The 18,266-nt window shown below is 35.1% G+C and overlaps 1 protein-coding gene across 2 annotated transcripts in view; it reads right to left on the bottom strand.

Moving 5' to 3' along the window:
* Positions 1-4,360, bottom strand: part of LOC116849654 — a 7,148-nt gene extending 2,788 nt beyond the window's left edge. The window contains exons 1-3 of one of the 2 annotated variants that reach the window (XM_032827018.1): positions 4,096-4,360; positions 3,207-3,304; positions 2,960-3,127 (exon numbers count right to left, since the gene is read on the bottom strand). In XM_032827018.1, coding sequence (XP_032682909.1) covers positions 2,960-3,127; positions 3,207-3,304; positions 4,096-4,123 — 294 coding nt within the window. In that variant the 5' untranslated portion in view covers positions 4,124-4,360. Of the gene's footprint in view, positions 1-2,959; positions 3,128-3,206; positions 4,013-4,095 lie in introns of those variants that run through there. The other variant, XM_032827017.1, reaches the window with a different exon arrangement.
* Positions 4,361-18,266: the final 13,906 nt, after the last annotated feature.

The following is an 18,266-nucleotide window of genomic DNA, read 5'->3' as shown; positions in this document are numbered from 1 at the left end:
ATATATATATATATATATATATATATATATATATATAGTGTAAGTTTGAATGAATTCTAAATAAAAACTCATTTTACCTTACAACCTCTTTAAATTCACATAAGAAAAACTCGTTTAATTTAAAGGATGACACAGTATATATGTCTCACTTAGTCTACGTCTTGAACGACACGTGACCTTCCTTTTATACAGATTTTAGATACCACAAAAGAACAACGGATATCTCGCGAAATACACAAACATCATAAGTCGTGATTCTATCAAATGTATATACAGGGTGTCTAATACAACTCGTATACGTCCGCTCGTGTAAAGCAAAATTCATCAAATTGAAAGAAAAAGTCCTTTACCATTTTGTCAATAATTATGGCGATATCAATTTTGATCCCCAGATCTATTGATGGTGACGCTGCGCATCATCATCAATCTGCCTGAGAAGTTATAACTTTGAAATTCTAAAATATAGAGATCTAGCCCTTTCATAATTATATTTATTTGAGAAATCTGTCCGAGCGCGTCTTCTATTGAATTAAATAATTCAATACAAATATTGTACGGTAGTTCTTTCGTGAATCTCTCAAGTATTCGTTATAACTCAGATTACACATTGATTGAAATATCATTTGGATGCTTGCACAATTAGAAAAAGATTGACCATCAAGATATGGCAATATTTGCAATTAAATTTGACGTTTTATATATATATATATTTCTTTATATATCATATGCTTTTAATATCCTACATTTAACTTCCAAATATCCTGAGTTTTAATTTAAAGTTACTATAATTAATAGATAAAACAAGGATATTACGCAAAAAAACATTAAAATTATTAAGCTTTAATTTAAAGCTAATTTAAAATATAATTGTAAAATTTCGTAATTTAATACTAGTAGTATTACTATAAAACAAAAAAAAACTCTAATGTAAATAAATTGGAAGAAGGAGAAATAGTAGATTTCAGCATCCGAACAAGTCTTGTATATGTAGATGCATATTGGTTGATTGAATAATGCCAACCAAAAACCAAGACTTAAAAAGAATGATTTTATTACGATATTCTTATCTATTGAATCCTCCCTCATCCTTTTTTCAATAAAATATTAGTATGATGTATTTAAAAAAAAATATTATTAAATATTTACATATAATGACTACAAAATTTATATATACAATTATAAAATTATACAGGGTGTCTGATAATTCATGACGTAACCGTTGTGTGCAGAACTCATGAAACTAAACACAAATTTTTCCACCATTTCACGAATAATTATGCAAAATTTTGCAAATAATTAAACAATTTTCATTAATTAAACAAGATTCATGAATGTGTGATTACGCGCCATACAGTAGATTAGCTATGATAGCGATCTGTCGTGGGCACCGCCGATGTGTGCTTGTACATTAAATCAAACTGAATAAAAAGTCCTCTACCACGTTTGGAAATGACCACGTAGATTTTTAGTTATTAATTAAAAAAGATTGATGCATGACTGTGCGCGATGCAGACACGCTCTTTTTGGCGCGCAGCCTTCTCTGTGTCACTCATTCCCGCTGCTCGTCGCGTTACACTCATCTCACGAAATCAGCTATTATTCACCGTCGTTAAGAAATCGTTAGAAGTAAGCTAAGACTGGAAGTCTGTGAGTCATCTTTCATTAGACATGTCTACATAATCTATCATTGGCTTTCGCTTCAATTAATTACGGAGCAAATATTGTGAAAATTACAAAATGGTACGTAATTTTTCTGATTATTTTTACTCATTCTACTCGCACTCTATTCACGGTTACATAACGGATTATCATACACTTTGTATATCTCGTCGCAAGGCAACTATCTAGGTTCGTGCATGCATTGCTCGCTACGAGTTAAAGCAAGAGGCTGAGCACAATAAAAGGAATAAGGAATACTGAAAACAAGAAATAACGCTATTCCTCTGTTCTTCTATTCTGCGTTGATGAATTAGATTTTATGTTTTAATATTGAACTGTCCCCTATTATCTGTGTTTCCTGTCTTCTCTATTCTCGATTCCCTATTCCTTATTTCTTTTATTGTCCTCAGCTCTTAACTCTTATATTAATGTCCAATGGTTAATATTGAACATTTTGATGAATGACGTCACAGCTTTTACATCACATTATCGTATTACCACCTGTTACGAGTGACATCATTACACATACCCGCGTGTCAATTTTGTTAGATATTAGTCTAATTGTTGCGATGGTGCAATAAGCCATTAAAAATGTATTAATAAAATCAAGAATTTCGTTTTTAAGATTGTTTGAATAGGTTTTTTTGATAGAATTTGAAATGCAGCTGAAGTTCAAGCCGAATGAGAGAATATGTTTTTGAGCAAGTGTTATAAGATGTGTTCTTTCATTGGAGACATGCTCGAAATACGTACGAAAAATATTTTTTTGCAAACGCGTTTGTGTACAACGGACACGTGTTCTTGCATTTACGTGAAGTATACATGCGTACACTGAGAGAAATTAACAAACTGATATTTTCGATCAAAATACCGATAAATTTTTGTATCCGATTAGGAAACATCCGATGAAAAATATCAGTTCATAATTTTTTAATCGGCTTATCTGATAAAATGTCATTATGATCGAAAGTACCCGATTAAATTTAATTGGATATCCTGATCCGATATAAAAATTGACCGGAATTTGATCGGAAATATCCGTTTATTAATTTTTTATCGAATAATTTCTCTCAGTGTAATATTGCGGCACATTTATGCTGATTATGCTTAGCTATTTTGAAGGGCAAGAAATGTAACACTTTCCAAATTCTAAAGTTGATATTACCCGCCCAATAATCGATTATTGCACCGTGTTACGATTTGCAATAGACTTATTGCCGATCAGGTGGAAATATTAATTTTTATGACGACTTTCTGTAGCAGTTTTTTTTCACATGCTAAGGTCGTTGTGTATACATACCGATGTTTGGTCTTCGGTACGCTGTTGCTCGTTCAACCGTTGGGCAATCGAGCGATTTGACTTTAAATCACGTAGCTTTTCATCCGTGTTCCATACTGGATTACGGATGTTTGCTGCCAAATTTAATATGTTACGGCCTTGGTGCATGACTCGCAGATCTTTACTTTCCTGAAAAGATATATCGTTTCGTTTTGCATCGCGCTTTGAATTATTCGCGTTGATGTGGTACGCTCGTGCCCTTTCTTACCCTTTCTTTTCGTTGTCGTTCGATCTCGGCGGAGTAGCTCAATTGCGATGCCCTCTGGTCACTCCTAGATCCATATGCTGCGTAACCACTTGTTCCGGCTTCATTGGAGTCGATGGTGTTTGGAGAATTTTGTTCAGAAACACACGGTGATTCATATATTGTTTCACATCGAAGCCTAGTACTTAATGCACTAAAATTTCTCGGCTCTAGACCGACTAGTGGCAACGTCAATGCGAACGCCATATTGATACGTTTCTTCTCGTTAGATTTAGTTTACGTCACCCTTTTTGTCTTATTCTCTATCTTAAAGTCGTCCGAAGTCGCTAATTAACTCTATCTTCACGTTAATACGATAATCAGAAAGGGCGTGGTATGTGTGTGTGTGTGTGTGTGTGTGTGATATACTTGACAGACAACACTTCTTAGCCTTTCTAATGTCGCAGTTAAAATAATTTCCACGTGGCGAATTTTTCACGGGTTCTTTTTCACTTTGCCTTTTTCGTCAATGTCTCGAATGTCGTCCGTTTAAAATCAGTAAAGTAAAAGCAGCACGTGCGTCCAGTCTTCTATCTCAGCAGATTAAAACCGATCTTCAATTTGCACACTTTCGTACTTATGCATAAATTCACTGTCGAGAATACGCGTGCGACATTCCTCGTCGAGGATAATATTATACATTTCGGTGAAAGATAATAGTCTTACTAGGCTGGCGGCGTTATGAGATATATACGTGGCACGAACATGTTTATAAGTAAATATTCGACAGAAATTCCGAACACACACACATACACTTTCTCTCTATCTCTCTCTATTATGATGACTACGCGCTTCTTTGATTTGCCTCAAGATATATCAACGAATTATGTCTTGCTACTCGCGTTATTGTTACCTTTATCTTGTTGCTTGTTTCCAGACATGCTTTACAAATATTCGGAGGATGTCTGTTGGTGATGGTTACAGCGCTACGTGATGCGAGTAGCTTGTCGTCTGTCGGCTATGACTACGTTATATGCCGAAAAATAGACGCAGTGAGTGCTTAAATAGCACCATGCATTCTTGCGGAATGTCACTCTCGAGCTTTATCGACGTTCGAGACTTCACTATTGGTTGACTCGTATTATCTAAGTCTGACCTTGTCAAACTTGTTAGTGCAAACGTAACCATTTTCTCTGTCTTCTTTTTGTCTGGTATAGGAGAGACGGAGTTTGGACTTTTAGGGGCAAGTTATAAGAATACTTCTATAACTGTCCCTACCACTGAAAGTAGAAAGAGAGAGAGAGAGAAAGGGGGGGGGGGGAAAGAGAAGAAATGATAAACGGAGAGAAGGAAAGGGAAGAGGGGAGGAGAAGATATCAGAAATTAAACTACCACTATATCGGATATTAATGTTCTTATACTTTTTGTGTTTCTTACTGCTTACAGTAAAGGCTAGTAAAAGCTCTAAATTATGCTTCTATCGTTTTAATAAATTACAACAGAATATAAACCATCAAACAAAATCCTGCTAATTTTATTTATAAATGTTTCGAACATTCCAATCCTCTATAGCGGAAGAAAGAAGGAAAAGAAAGTATTTTGAAAGCAAGTAAGATTGAAGCTAGTTTTAATAGTGGAAGGTTACAACAATGCTTCTATTTATGCTAACAATGCTAATATTTCAAGCTCTCTCTCTCTCTCTCTTTCTCTCTCTCTCTCTCTCTCTCTCTCTCTCTCTCTCTCTTTTCTCTCTCTATTCATATATATATTTCTTTTGTTATTAAAAATACTTGAAACTCATAAGCATAAAATTATTGATTATTATTTTTACTCACAAAATTACTTTCTTTTGTTTTCTAGACTCTTCTCAAACAATTGAACAAAATCTCCTTGATATTGGACTCTATGTTATAAATGTGAGATCACTATGCAAACTATCTAGTATAATAATGAGCTCTCGTCTTGGATAAATAAATTGATAATGAATTTGTGTCGTACTATTCACTTTTCCTTGTTTATTTTTTGTTATCTTCATATTTAATATATCATATCACTTGATATTTGTGCTTTTCGAGGATGTGATAGTCGGTTAATTCCTGAAGCCAGAGACCTGAATCTATGAATCAGAGACGGAGTAGTCGAATATAATTGAAAAGGGAGAAAACGTGTAAAGTTGCACGCGATGCTTTCCCGTTGTAGGAACAAGGAAACGAACGTTATCGTCGTTCTTTCCGTGCGTGTACAATTATCTAACTTTATTATCTAACTTTTCGTCATTTAGTAAATTATGAATTAACTAGTTCCTTCGATTAAGCAGTTAATAAGCGTAAAATCACATTTTAATTAGTTTTTGTAGCGATAACGCGCACGGTATATTAAAATATATCGTGTTTAAGCTGAAAATATTTAAGATATTTTCTAAAAACATTCGAAATAAATTATTTGGAATATTTAAAATGAATGAAAAGTTTTTGTAATCTCAAAATTTTAAAATTCCTTGAATATTCTTGTATATTCTTTACAATTCATGCCTATTAAGCTAGTATAGCCACTTTAGCACAATCGAATGCGATATACCTAAAAATTAAGTGCTTTTTTTAGTGCTAATTAAGTGCTCTATTTCCTATTTTAGTGCTCCAGCTGATTTACTAAAAACAATTGCTATGCTAGCTTAGGATTAAAGGTAATATAGCCACAAAGGGAAATAAGTGAAAAATGAAAAACGGAGATATATATCTAATTTTTGAAATATCGTATATCAAAGGAATTTGTGTTTGACAACCTTGTTTAGTGACTTTCAAAATGCTCTCCTTTTAAAGATTTCAGTACTAGAACTGTCTAAAAAAAATCTTATCAAAATAGGAGTATTGATAGATTAGAGTTATAAACGTCTATTACGCTGGCACAACCACTTTAGTACAACAGAATGCGACATACCTAAACATTAAGTGTAATTTATATTTACACTGAATACTTTTTCAGGATCTGTAATATTTAATATAGATACCATTGAATATAAAAATACATAAATTTAGACTATAAATTTAGAAAAAGTACCACCAAAAATTTCAAATCTTTTGGAATCAAAAAAAGACTTGCACGCATTCTATTGTGCTGAAGTGGCTGTGTCAGCGTAGTAGACATTTACAATTCTGGTTTATCAGTACTCTATCTTGACAAGATTCTTTTTTAAGATAATAGTTCTAGTACTGAAATCTTTAAAAAGAAAGTATTTTGAAAGTGACTAAACAGGAAAATGTCAAATACAAATTCCTCTGATATACGATATTTCATAAAAAATTAGATTGTTGATAAGATGTTGATTAGATACCGCATACTATGTACACTCGTGATCTAAAAAGTTTGTGCACCGATTTTTTGTAGATTTCGAATCACTGCTTGCATGCCAGCGCCGCCACTTATTACGAGAGCAGAAGGATGGTATATACCGTATATGGCGTGTCAAGAAGTGGTTGTCTCTCTCCTGAAGTTGGGACGCGTTCCGAAATCTACAGAAAATTGGTGCACAAACCTTTCAGACCACGAGTGTACATACAAGTCAGATATGACACGTTTCATTGCAAACGTATTTAACTTTGAATATAGAAAACTGAAACTTGAAGACATGCAAATTTGCGGTACGAGGAAATAAATTCATGAAAAGATTGACATGTATTTGTGATAGTTTTTAATACGCAAACATGCGCAAATACAAATAATGAGTGTATATTGAAATATACTTAATCATTTTTCGCAAACGTCAAAAATCTATGTGATTCTGACGTGGATTTCGGAGCTTCCTCAGACGTTATCGTAATAAAATCTCTTAATACTAATTAGTATAATAGATAAAATATATTTGGATACAATTTATGGATCAAAAGATTTTTTTACGCAACTGTTTACTGATGTTATAAAATCTTACGATATAAGAAGCGTCAGTGAAAACCTTCCACGTGGATATAAATACCTAATATAATATGTCGAAATTGAAAGGATCATTCAATTAATACTATAAATGCTTCAAATTTGATACGAACTTTTCTTAGTGACTACACGTTATGTCATTCAGTTTGCAAGTACTTGCTTTATTTGTATCAAAAGCTCTTTTCTTTTCAATTACACTTTCTGTATTTACACGGAATGTGTTCTTTTTTCTTAGCTTACAGTTACGTTTATTTTGGAAAAAAAGAAAGAAATGTGACGTTAAATGTAAGATTTCCATTTTATGTATAAATAGCACAATTTAAGCTCATTGAAATTGCACTAATATTTAATGCTTCCTAATAATTATTTATCTTTACGGAAAACAATATATATTATATAATTAGAGTATACTTTTCTAAAGATTTCTTTTTATATTTCTTTTTATGTTAAGAAAATTTTCTTTCTTTTTATTCTTTCCTACAACTATGATTGTGATCTCTGATAATGATGACCTCTCTGTGTGTGGATACGCGTATACACACACGCGGTGTGTGTGTGTGTGTGTGTGTGTGTGTGTGTGTGTGTGTGTGTGTACAGGTATTTCAGTAACGATAGACAATTTCTTAGAAACGTATAGGTCAAATAAAAATGGCCCTATAAATTCATGTAAATTTTTTTGTTACACCACATTCTTGCCGAGATATTCTCCGAAATTAGAATCTAAGAAGCATTTTTAAAAATAACTTTTATATTGCTCATCAGATTTTTAATAATCTTTGTATTTTTTTATATTAAATAGGTTACTAGGATGGTATGATGCATTTTTTGATATTACGTTAGGGAACCAAGAAGGAAACCAACCTTAAGTTTCTTAACTATCAAAACTTTGGGATAAGTAGGATATTTCAATTTTAAAACACTTTTTTAGATTCTTTACAACTTAAAAGAAATATTCTTGTTTCATTTCGAAAAAGCAAATGATTTTCGAAGAAAACGTATTTGAACCGTGAAAGATAAAATTTTATTCAAACAATAAGATAATGATTTCGCGTGAAACAAAATTGAACTAATTAAGTTAAAATTAATTTAAAAAAGAATAGAAAAAAAAGATTTGCTCAAAATCATAACAAATGTTCAAAATATGAGCACTGTTACATCCACTATATTCATTATATTTTAAGATCGCTTCTTATTCGTTCATTTTCTCTTATTAATATTTCGAAATCTTACATGGTTGTTTGCAAAGTGGTAGAAGAATGGTTTATTTGTTCAGTTTGACTTAATATCTAGACCTAATTTACCTAATCTATCTAGACTAATGGACCAAGAATGACAAGCAAAACAAAAGTCGAGAAAAATTTCTAAGGAATAAACCCCAGGAATAAAACTAAACACGTGTGCAGTCTATTTAGTTTTGCCTTTAAAACAAAACGAAGATAAAGAAGAAAACTTTCGTATCAGGAATTGAAACTATGTGTCGGAAACAATATAGTCTTGTCCCCGATACGAAACAAAATGAGTAGGAAATATGATTTTGTCCTCGTAGTACTTTTAACTCATTTCATTTTGTTTCGTAGCTAATTTTAGACCACGGCGCTTTTGACTCGTGAATTTTTTTGTTTTGTTTTGAATATAGTTTTGAATATAGTTTTCTACAATTAATATCTCGATAATTATTGCGAATATCGCAAAACGGTATAGGACTTTTATGTTCACCTCAACTTGTTCTACGTTCCGGAGGAGAGTGTGAGACACCCTGTATATAAAATAGAATGTACGTCTGTCTGTATATTTCCTATACACTCCTAAATTCTTTGACTAATCTGCATCAAATTTTGCGTAGTTATTGTCTAGGACTCTGTGGAAAATATGAACTGTATGAAACATGGATATTCCACTCTCTTCTCCGAATTTCATTCCCTTGACACTTTATGATAACTCGCAACGCTGGGTAGTTTTAATTAGTTTAATATAATAATAATTAAAATTACATATAATTTGTTGTGATGCACACACACTCTAAAGAAGATTTATATCGCGATGAAAACGCGATTTATTTGTTCAGTGAAATTTTTCACATTAATTTGTAATTTTTTGTAACTTGCTACGGTAATATACATACTTGATAAAAAAAATCCACATTCCGATCACAATATTTTTTATTTTATGATTACACTGCCTAGTTTTATAAGTTATATTATCTTTACCACCCCAGATAATAGCGTTGCGTCTGCAGAAATATTTAGATATAGCGTAAATGTTTAAACGCGAATAATTTCCAAATCAAAAGTATTATTATAATGCAAACATAATTTATTAAGTATATTTACGACATAGATACATCTCGTATATAACATAATTATAACCAAGATTGGCAAAATTACTTTTTAAAAGTAACTAGTTACAGTTCCCCTTGCTGAAAATGTAACTAATTACAAGTACAATAATTACAGTTACAAGTTACTGCCTACGAAAACTAACTCGTTACAGTTACAGTTACTCAAGAAGTAACGAGTCATTACTTTTAAGTTATTTTCTTGAAATGATTGTAAATTATTATTGTAAATACAAAAATCTTACATTTTATGCTTTACTAAAATGTAAGAATTGAACTTTATAATTAATATATATCATATTAATTAGTCTATCCACTTAACAAATTTCAAATCCGTACTTAACATAACAAAAATTTAATAATACTCTAACAGCACAGATGTTCAGGGGACATCCAGAGTACATCCTAAGGAAGTCTTGAGGACATTTTTTCGTCCTCAGGTCGTCTTTAGGACGTCCTCAGGAGATCATGTGCTGTCTATGTAGTCTTGTAGAGGTAAAAGAATTTAATCACATGCTCCATAAATACGTTGATAAATTTATTAAATTAATATACGATTACTATATAATTTTAATTTTATTTTATGTTTCCAAAGTAACTATTAAAGTAACTGTTAAAAAAGCTACAAGTTACTAAAAATAAGTAACTAAGTTAAGTTATAACACAGTTATAACCAAGGTTGTTTATGACATAATTATATGAAATATTTAATCTGTGTATAATTTTTGTAAAAGAAAAGTGTAATACCGTTAGTTCCGATGTACAATAGATGTAATAAGCATTAAGCCGTAAGAAATTGACCAATTACAATAGACTATTCTTCTATAAATCGACTATGATTGGTCAATTTCTTAAAGCTTACTATACCTATTGTAGATTGGGACTTAGTGTCGGTTTAAGCTCGCTTTAAGCTTTAAACAACTGATCAATTACAATCGATTATTTTTGAGACGTAAGGAAAATAATTGACTGTGGTTGGTCAGTTGCTTAAGACTTAAAGCTTAAAGCGAGGTTGTAAACCGACATTTAAAAAAACTTTTACCATTTATTACTTTAAATCCTCCGTCATTATGTAATTTATCAGTTTAATTGTTTTCACAATCAGAATTTGCTTTGATTCCGTGAATTACACAATCTAAAATTCGCCCAATATCCAGCTTTTACCATTCGTATGACCTGAGAAATCTGCTTTATCGATAATGTCGATAAAGCTATCCCACCGTCGATATCAAGTGACCTGTTGCGCATACCTGCGGTACGTTCCGCAGTTACCTTCAGTAAAAGCGCCATCTCGATCTGAGCGAACTTTACTTTGCCGACTATTAATCACACATCCTTTCGTACTACCCTTCTACAATTTATTCTTTTATTTTAATTAAATGATATCATTTAACATTCAGTATAGAGACGTTTTTGTAAATTTCCAATTACCAAAATTACTTTGCAACAATACCGAATATATTATTTCTTTACAATAATAGTTTTTGCTTTTATGTAGAGACGTCGATAAGAATCATTCAAGGGTAACTACTGCTCCTTTCGGATCCTTCTGTGAAATAATTCTGCCGAAATCGCCGCTAGGATGCTACCGAGTTGAACTTATCCTTTGATTTCTTATTTTTATTGTTCTTTATTGTTAATGTGCGCATGGATCAGCATTTTTCGATGTTGCTCTTGATCTGCCAAAGACAATATCGTTGTTCCAAGATACATTTGATGAGACACTTTCTTAAATATATCTGATCATATTTTCTCGTTAGCACACATTTCGCATTTCGTGGTATATAAGAATCATCCACTCTGAGATGATCAGGTGGTCCGGTGCTACTCAGTGATCATTGCAGGCAGCTGAAACAAGCTATTCATATACTCCTATATCCGATGTATATGAGTAGCATGTGGAATAAGTTTGCCAAAGATGGCAAGTTCGTCCATTAGTCTTCCAATAAATCATCTGTGGCCCGAAGATATTCGTAGTCGGTCGCCTTCCATGTGAGAGAGAGGAAGAAGAGGAGAAGAGAGAGAGAGAAGAAAGAGAGAGAGAAAAAAAGTGGGGAAAAATATTTAGAGTTTGTAAAACCACCGTAAAAGGGTAATTAACAACAAAAGGGATTCTCGTGGTTAGCATTGTTCTGTAGTAAGATGGTGGGGCCTTTAAAAATCCAACTTAGCCTGGTGAGTTTTCAGTCTCCACTGCTTTACACTCGCACACGCCGTCAATTCTCGTCAAAATCCTCCAACGCGGTGCCTACAAGTGGTACGAGTGACGGTGGGTCAAAAATCCGCACCTTCATCCCTTGAATGAAGATGGCTGGGGCTGCCACAACCTACTTCATTGATGCGCTTAGGATGTGACGAAGAAATTAACGCGAAATCGAAGACAGGAGGAGGAAGTCCAGAGAAAGAGGGAGACAAAGAAGTGCCCAAGAAGAAAAAGGGTGATACACCCCTCTGTGTGGCCGGTTCCCCTGAAAAGCGCGCTGATGGGCTTAAAAGCGCGCCCTGCGTTCTTCGTAACCCTTTCTCTATGGGTCAAGTGCAGCCAATAGCAGCGTAATTTCGACAGGAACTCTTCCCCTACATGCGACACGACGCATGTCGAAAGAAAAGCTGTGTATGCACAAGAACCATATCTAAGCGAAAAGAAGAAGACGATGGCGCTGAGTGCTGAATCCACAACACACACACATACACGATATTACTTCATATGGAAGCTATTCGTTCCAGCGGTAGGGTGGTGTTGTTAACTTTGAGACACGGTTGTTCTTCTAGCCCTACCACAGAGGGAAGTAAAAAGCATCGCGCGGAGACGATGTGTAGAAGAGGAGAGAGGAGGGCCTGCGTAACAAAAACGCGGCGCACTTCATCAGAGCATCTTTACGATTAACCAGCGTGATAAGAGATATACGCGGAGCAATGTTTGACGATATATATATATACCTTTCTAGTGGGAATTTGTCCCGCTACCAACACTCCCTCATAATACTGGCGTCCACCAGCACTACTCACCTTGGCGGCTATTGCGGGTTTCTTCAGGATGTAGATCAGTTGGAAGAACAGCGACGGACTGCTTGGAATCAAATTCCAGATGTTTCCTCGCGAACTGTAGTAGCGACGTAGACCACATTTTTGCATCCGAAAATGGTTAACAAAAATACTTGTTGCTTTAATAAGTATTTACTTTACATTTTGTCTTTGTATAAATCAAAATTTTTAAAATATTTTTTAAAGAACATTACTGTTACAGGATCTTGTGATACACAATCACAGGGAAGAAAATAAAGAAATGGATAAGTAAGAGTCGATCGATTTTTTAAATAATACTTGAATTCTTTTATTCCCTTAGTTGAGGCAATATTTTTCGTAAAATATAAAATTCTTTAAATTCATTTAATAATGGGATCACATTATTATTTAAAACATTTGGGAAACAATGGGATTTAATACGTAGTGCTATTTGTTGCTACAGAATTGTTATACAGAAAAATATACTGCATTCAAGTACATCTTATTTGTTTCAAGAGCATTTCATAAGTTTATATATCTCCAAATCTATCATAAGTTCATCACAAGCATCACAAGTTCATCACATTAAGTTCAAAACATATCTAGTAAGTTTAGCATTTTAACCATCAATATTAAATTAAAGCAAAAATTTGATTTGCTTATTACATACAGTTGAACCAACTTTTCCCTCGATAAAGTTTTATAATATTCTTGTAAAGAAAATAAATTTTCCTCTTCAGTACATGATAATGAACTTTTCTCTTTGTGATGAGTATATCTTAAGTCTATTATCAAGAAAAAATATTCTTTGTTGAAAATAATTATTACTTAAAAGAAGGAAAGTAAATTGAATAATTGCTTTTCTCAGTAGAAGAATGACATTTTTCTGTGTACAGGTAATTTATGCACATTCATAAAGTCTGATAACTATCCGATATCGATACGTGTGTTGCACCAACAAAGTATTTAATTATATTTTTATTTTAAATGTAATATTGTGTTTGACAACTACGATCAGTTTCTAATTGTCTATTTCATGATTTTCTCTCATTAAATATTTTTCCTTAAATATTTTTCTCTATAGATATATGATATTTTTTATCAATGTATTTTAAAAGTTTCAATGGCCTTGCGTAAAACATAATTATATGGAATTCAATGTTTATATTCAATTGTGAAATAGCATCAATAGACGCTAAACATAGATGTAAATATAATTAGATAAATTTCGTGTTTTAAAATTGTTATTTAAAGAAACTTTAAATGAACATATGCGATATTTTAATCGCAACGATTAAAAGGAGGAAGTGAATAAAATTTGTATTTAAAATATAGACGGAAAAAGATCGATCACATGTGATGAAACGAGAACGAAATCAATCCAAAAATTTAGGGAGAAGAATCTTCTTACTTGTAACAAGAGTCAAGTTTCTTCATTAAATATATATAACTTTTTCAAGAATTAGTTTCCAGTAGTTTTACTAAAAAAGAGACATCACAAAGTGCATAAATTTACAGGATAATTCAATACAATATTATTCTAATACTACTATTACTGTACTATACTAATACTAATAGTACTACTGTACTATACTATTATTACATTTTATATCTTCAATATTACACAATACTACAACAATTTAATATATATATTAATATTACAACAATATATATATTAATATACAATTTAATATATATATATATATATATATATATATATATATATATATATATATATATATATATGTATTAGTGATGACATGTCGTTTCTTTTCCATGAATGTGTTTGCGTCTCTTATATGTATCAGAAGACAGCTATGTTTAATATTAATTTAAAAAAATGAATTTATGTAAATGCAATCAACACAACATTATCACAAGATCTTCGGCAAGGTCGTATGTCCCTCGGAGTATACGTACTTACCTACCTGCCTGTACCTACCTACCTACTTTACGTGTGCCAGAGCTCTGTGTTACCGGCACGTGAAATCTGGCCGCCGAGTCTCGCGTTGCATCCGCAGAGAGCCACCCCTGATACGTTGAACTACTCAAAATAATTTAATTCCAGTTTTTGTTACAAAAAAATGTGTATTCTTTTGGGTTGGGGGATTTTTCATGAAGCCGATGCGAATTCTGCTATTCAGATTTATTTTATTACACGGATACTTTAAAATTTTATTATTTGATATATTAATAAAACAAAATTTAGCATGTTGGAAGCCGCATTTACAACTTCTCTTTATATGTCTTATACGCAACTATATGAAATTATTTATCCGCACAAAAAGAAAGCGAAAGTTCCTCATGATAGGAATCTTTCAAGAGGGATAACGCGATATGTTTATACGACGTTTAATCAGCGATATTCTTGTTTATGCGATGATTGAAATTCGCGTCATAAAATATCTTGAGAACTCTTGCAAAATTCTGCAAAAATATCGGAATGCGAAACGTGATTTTATTATTAGAAGTTTTGAAAGAAACGTAAGAGCAGGACTCAGTCTTCTTTCTTAATCATTCTTGCGCTAAAAAGAAATGTGTTTCAAGGATGACTTTTTAAGTAAACTTTTTAAATAAAATCCGAATTTCATTGTATAGTTGAAATGCCGTGCAAATAATGTGTTTTCTAAGTGCATTGCTAGATTAGTATATCTCTAATATACCGGGCGGACGTTGTGCGCGGCACCGCGTCCCGTCGTCGCACATCGCATCGCATCGCGCGACCCATCCGGTGGCCCTAGCAACGCACATGCGCCCTTCTTGGACTCTCGCCTCTCCGGTTTCTCTCTCCGGATGGTTGGGGATTGGCCTGGAGTAACACCCCCTTATAATGGGTTCACCCGTCCGCGTCGAGCGCTAGAGTGAAGGAGAGGGATGGAAAGAGAGAAAGAAAGACAGAGGAAAGCACAAAGAAAGAGAGAGAAGGAATGAGGGATGCAGGGAGGGTGGGAAGAACAGAGGTGGACGAAGCGAGGGAAGAGATCGGAGAGAGAAAGAGAGAGAAAGAAAGAGAGAGAGAGAGAGAAAGTGAGAGGGAGGAAAGAGAGTGAGAAGGGTAGCGCGAGAGGAGCGAGAAAATCGGACGAGAGCGAGAGACGACGGCTGCGAGAGCCGCGCGCGAGAGGGAAGAGGGCAACGGAAGCCATATTGATTTCCCTATGTTTCCCCGTGTTGTTACTATAGCGCCGGGCGAGGGTGCGAGGAGTAGGCAGGTACTACCCTCCTCGACAGCCACCCCGTTCTCCCAACCGTCGGTTGTCCGGCGAGAGAGACTGTGCTGTGCTGTATCCCGGCGCGGCTCGGCGCGCGCGTATTCTACCCCCGATCGTCTCTCTCTTTCTCGTCCTCTTTCCCCGCTTCCTCGTCGTTCCTCTTCCCTGGCCCCGTCGTTTTTTCCTCGCGACCTTCTGTCTCGCGCGCCAAGTATCGCCCATTATTTTCTCATCGTCTGCCGTTGTCGCTCGGAACCAAACTGCCGATTCCGAACAGGATGTTTTTGGAAGCGCGGAGTATCTCGCCGCAGCTTTTACGCCATTGCCGAGGGATGAATACCCTCTTTGCTCTGATACCTGTACACCTACAGCGCATTTCATCCTGGGTTTCGGGGTCGCGTAAGTTTCAAGGGAAAAGGAATATGGCCGAGAGAGCAGGAAGAAGATCACTAATATTACGTAATGCGTTTTAGCTATTAGTAGAGTAAAATACTCAATTATTGACATCTCCTTAGTCATTGACACTTTAAAATAACACTGATTTTTTGTGTGGCTAGTATTGCAGTTCAACTTTATGTCTACGCTGTATGATTGATTCTAACAGAGAGCTTCATAATTTGAAGATTCATATTAATAATTGTCATCCGAAACTTGTCTGATATACTCAGATTTTTATTTAGAGTCAGATTCAAGTTTGTCAGTTGATTATATGTCAGTTAGTTATACGCGACATTTGTATAGTGGTGATTCAGCTGAAATTTGAATCTCATCTAACTCCAAGGCTCATATTAACAGCCATTACTTAGAATTTATCTCAAATAAGATACACATATTCGAATTCAGAGTTAATTCTCTGTTGAATCGCGATTACAAATATAATGTTACTTATATTATATAATTCAACTGAAAAACTTGGATCTAATTCTAATTCGATCTAATTCTGAATTAAAATCTAAAAACTTCACCTGAAACAAACTTCAAGTAACGACTATTAATACGTGTATTAATAGTCGTTACACTAAACTTGTTTCAGATAAGATACTCAGATTTGAATTTTGGAGTTAAATGTATATCTTTCAGTTAAATCGTGATTGCAAATGTAATGTCGCATGTATCGTGTGATTGAAGTAGAAAACTTAAATATAACTTTAAATTCATATCTGAGTATCTCAAGTGGGATAAGTTTTAAGTAATCACTATTGATACGAGCTTTAGAGTTAGACATAAGTTTTTCAACTGAGTCGTGATTACAAATGTAATGTCGTATATTATATATTATATAGTCCAAGTAAAAAGCTCAACACCAACCCTCAATGCAGATCTCACAAGTTTCAAGCAATAATTATTAATACAGGTCTAAATTCCAATCTGAGTGTCTCAACTTAAAATGAGTTTTAAGTAACAATTATTGATTACGAGCTTAAGGCTGAACAACCGTCGTTGAAAGACCAGCTTTTTCTAGACTGTCAATGACTAAGGAGGATCAATAATTAGGTATCAATAATTGATTATTTATCCGTATCCCGAGTATCGTGTTGTCGAGCGATTCGGCGGCGGTCGAGTCGCTCAAGAGACTACGGACCATCCCGTAGTCTCTTCAAGCCGCGAAGCCCCAAACACGTAACGCCGCTGCGATAGACGCGATTCGCTCATTAACGACGGGCGATCGTTCATCATTCGTGCCGCGCAACCACACCGTTCGTGATCATGCGTGAATCGTGGACGTAGCGTTTTCTCCCTAATGCCGAAACGTTCCACAAGCAGGAGGTATCCGGAGCATATACCTCGTAACCTGGGTGGTCCCGATACACGATATCAGCTGCGCAGCTTCCCAAACGCGCGGCGCGCGTTTTCCTGCGCTTTCCTATGAGCCCTCGGTCCGCGTCCTCTCTGGCTCCGCTCCTCGTCGCTCCGGGGTCACGAGATGCGGCGGAGAAAGAGGAGGAGCCCCCGAGTGTGCTGCTCGCCGTTGAAACGAGGGAGACGACGAATCGTGCGGTTGTTACCTAGTGATGCATGGCTCGGTAATAGCTACAATACAACCAGCTTACAAGAGGGGTTCCGCTACCACGCCGTATTATCTCTCTCTCTCTCCCTCTCTGTCTCTCTCTCTCTCTCTCTCTCTCTCCCGGACGACTTGAGATTTATTGCCTCCGGGCGGATCGCGGATTCCCAGATTCCCCGGTTTACTCTTATAAATGACTCCTATTAATTGACCGCGCGATGCGAGACAAGGAAAAAGGGAGGCCGCGCCCGGCGGTGTATACAAGAGCACCTGATCCATTTCCACGCGCGCGCGATGCCGTGGCCGCAGGTGATCAATTATTTACATTCACGTGGCTTGGAGACGCGCGGTATTCTCGTGTACGCGGGCGAGAACCGAGCACGGACATTTTCTGCCCGCGTGTTCGTCAAACAAGTCGGAATGGCGGCGCTTCCTCGAGCTCGGCGGACTCACTTACGAATTCGTCGCGGTAATCCGCCGTTCGCATATTTGCGCTCGACTCGTAGATCCGTGCCAATGACGGCTGGCGAGAGTGAGAGGGGAAAAGAGAGAGAGAGAGAGAGAGAGAGAGAGAGAGAGAGAGAGAGAGAGAGAGAGAG

Source organism: Odontomachus brunneus, unplaced genomic scaffold (genome assembly GCF_010583005.1).
Source record: "Odontomachus brunneus isolate Ranch 3 - 2012 unplaced genomic scaffold, Obru_v1 Obru_scaffold_123, whole genome shotgun sequence".
Taxonomy (NCBI): domain Eukaryota; kingdom Metazoa; phylum Arthropoda; class Insecta; order Hymenoptera; family Formicidae; genus Odontomachus; species Odontomachus brunneus.
The sequence above is the reverse complement of the archived record's forward strand: the minus strand, read 5'-3'. Positions and strand labels throughout refer to the sequence as shown.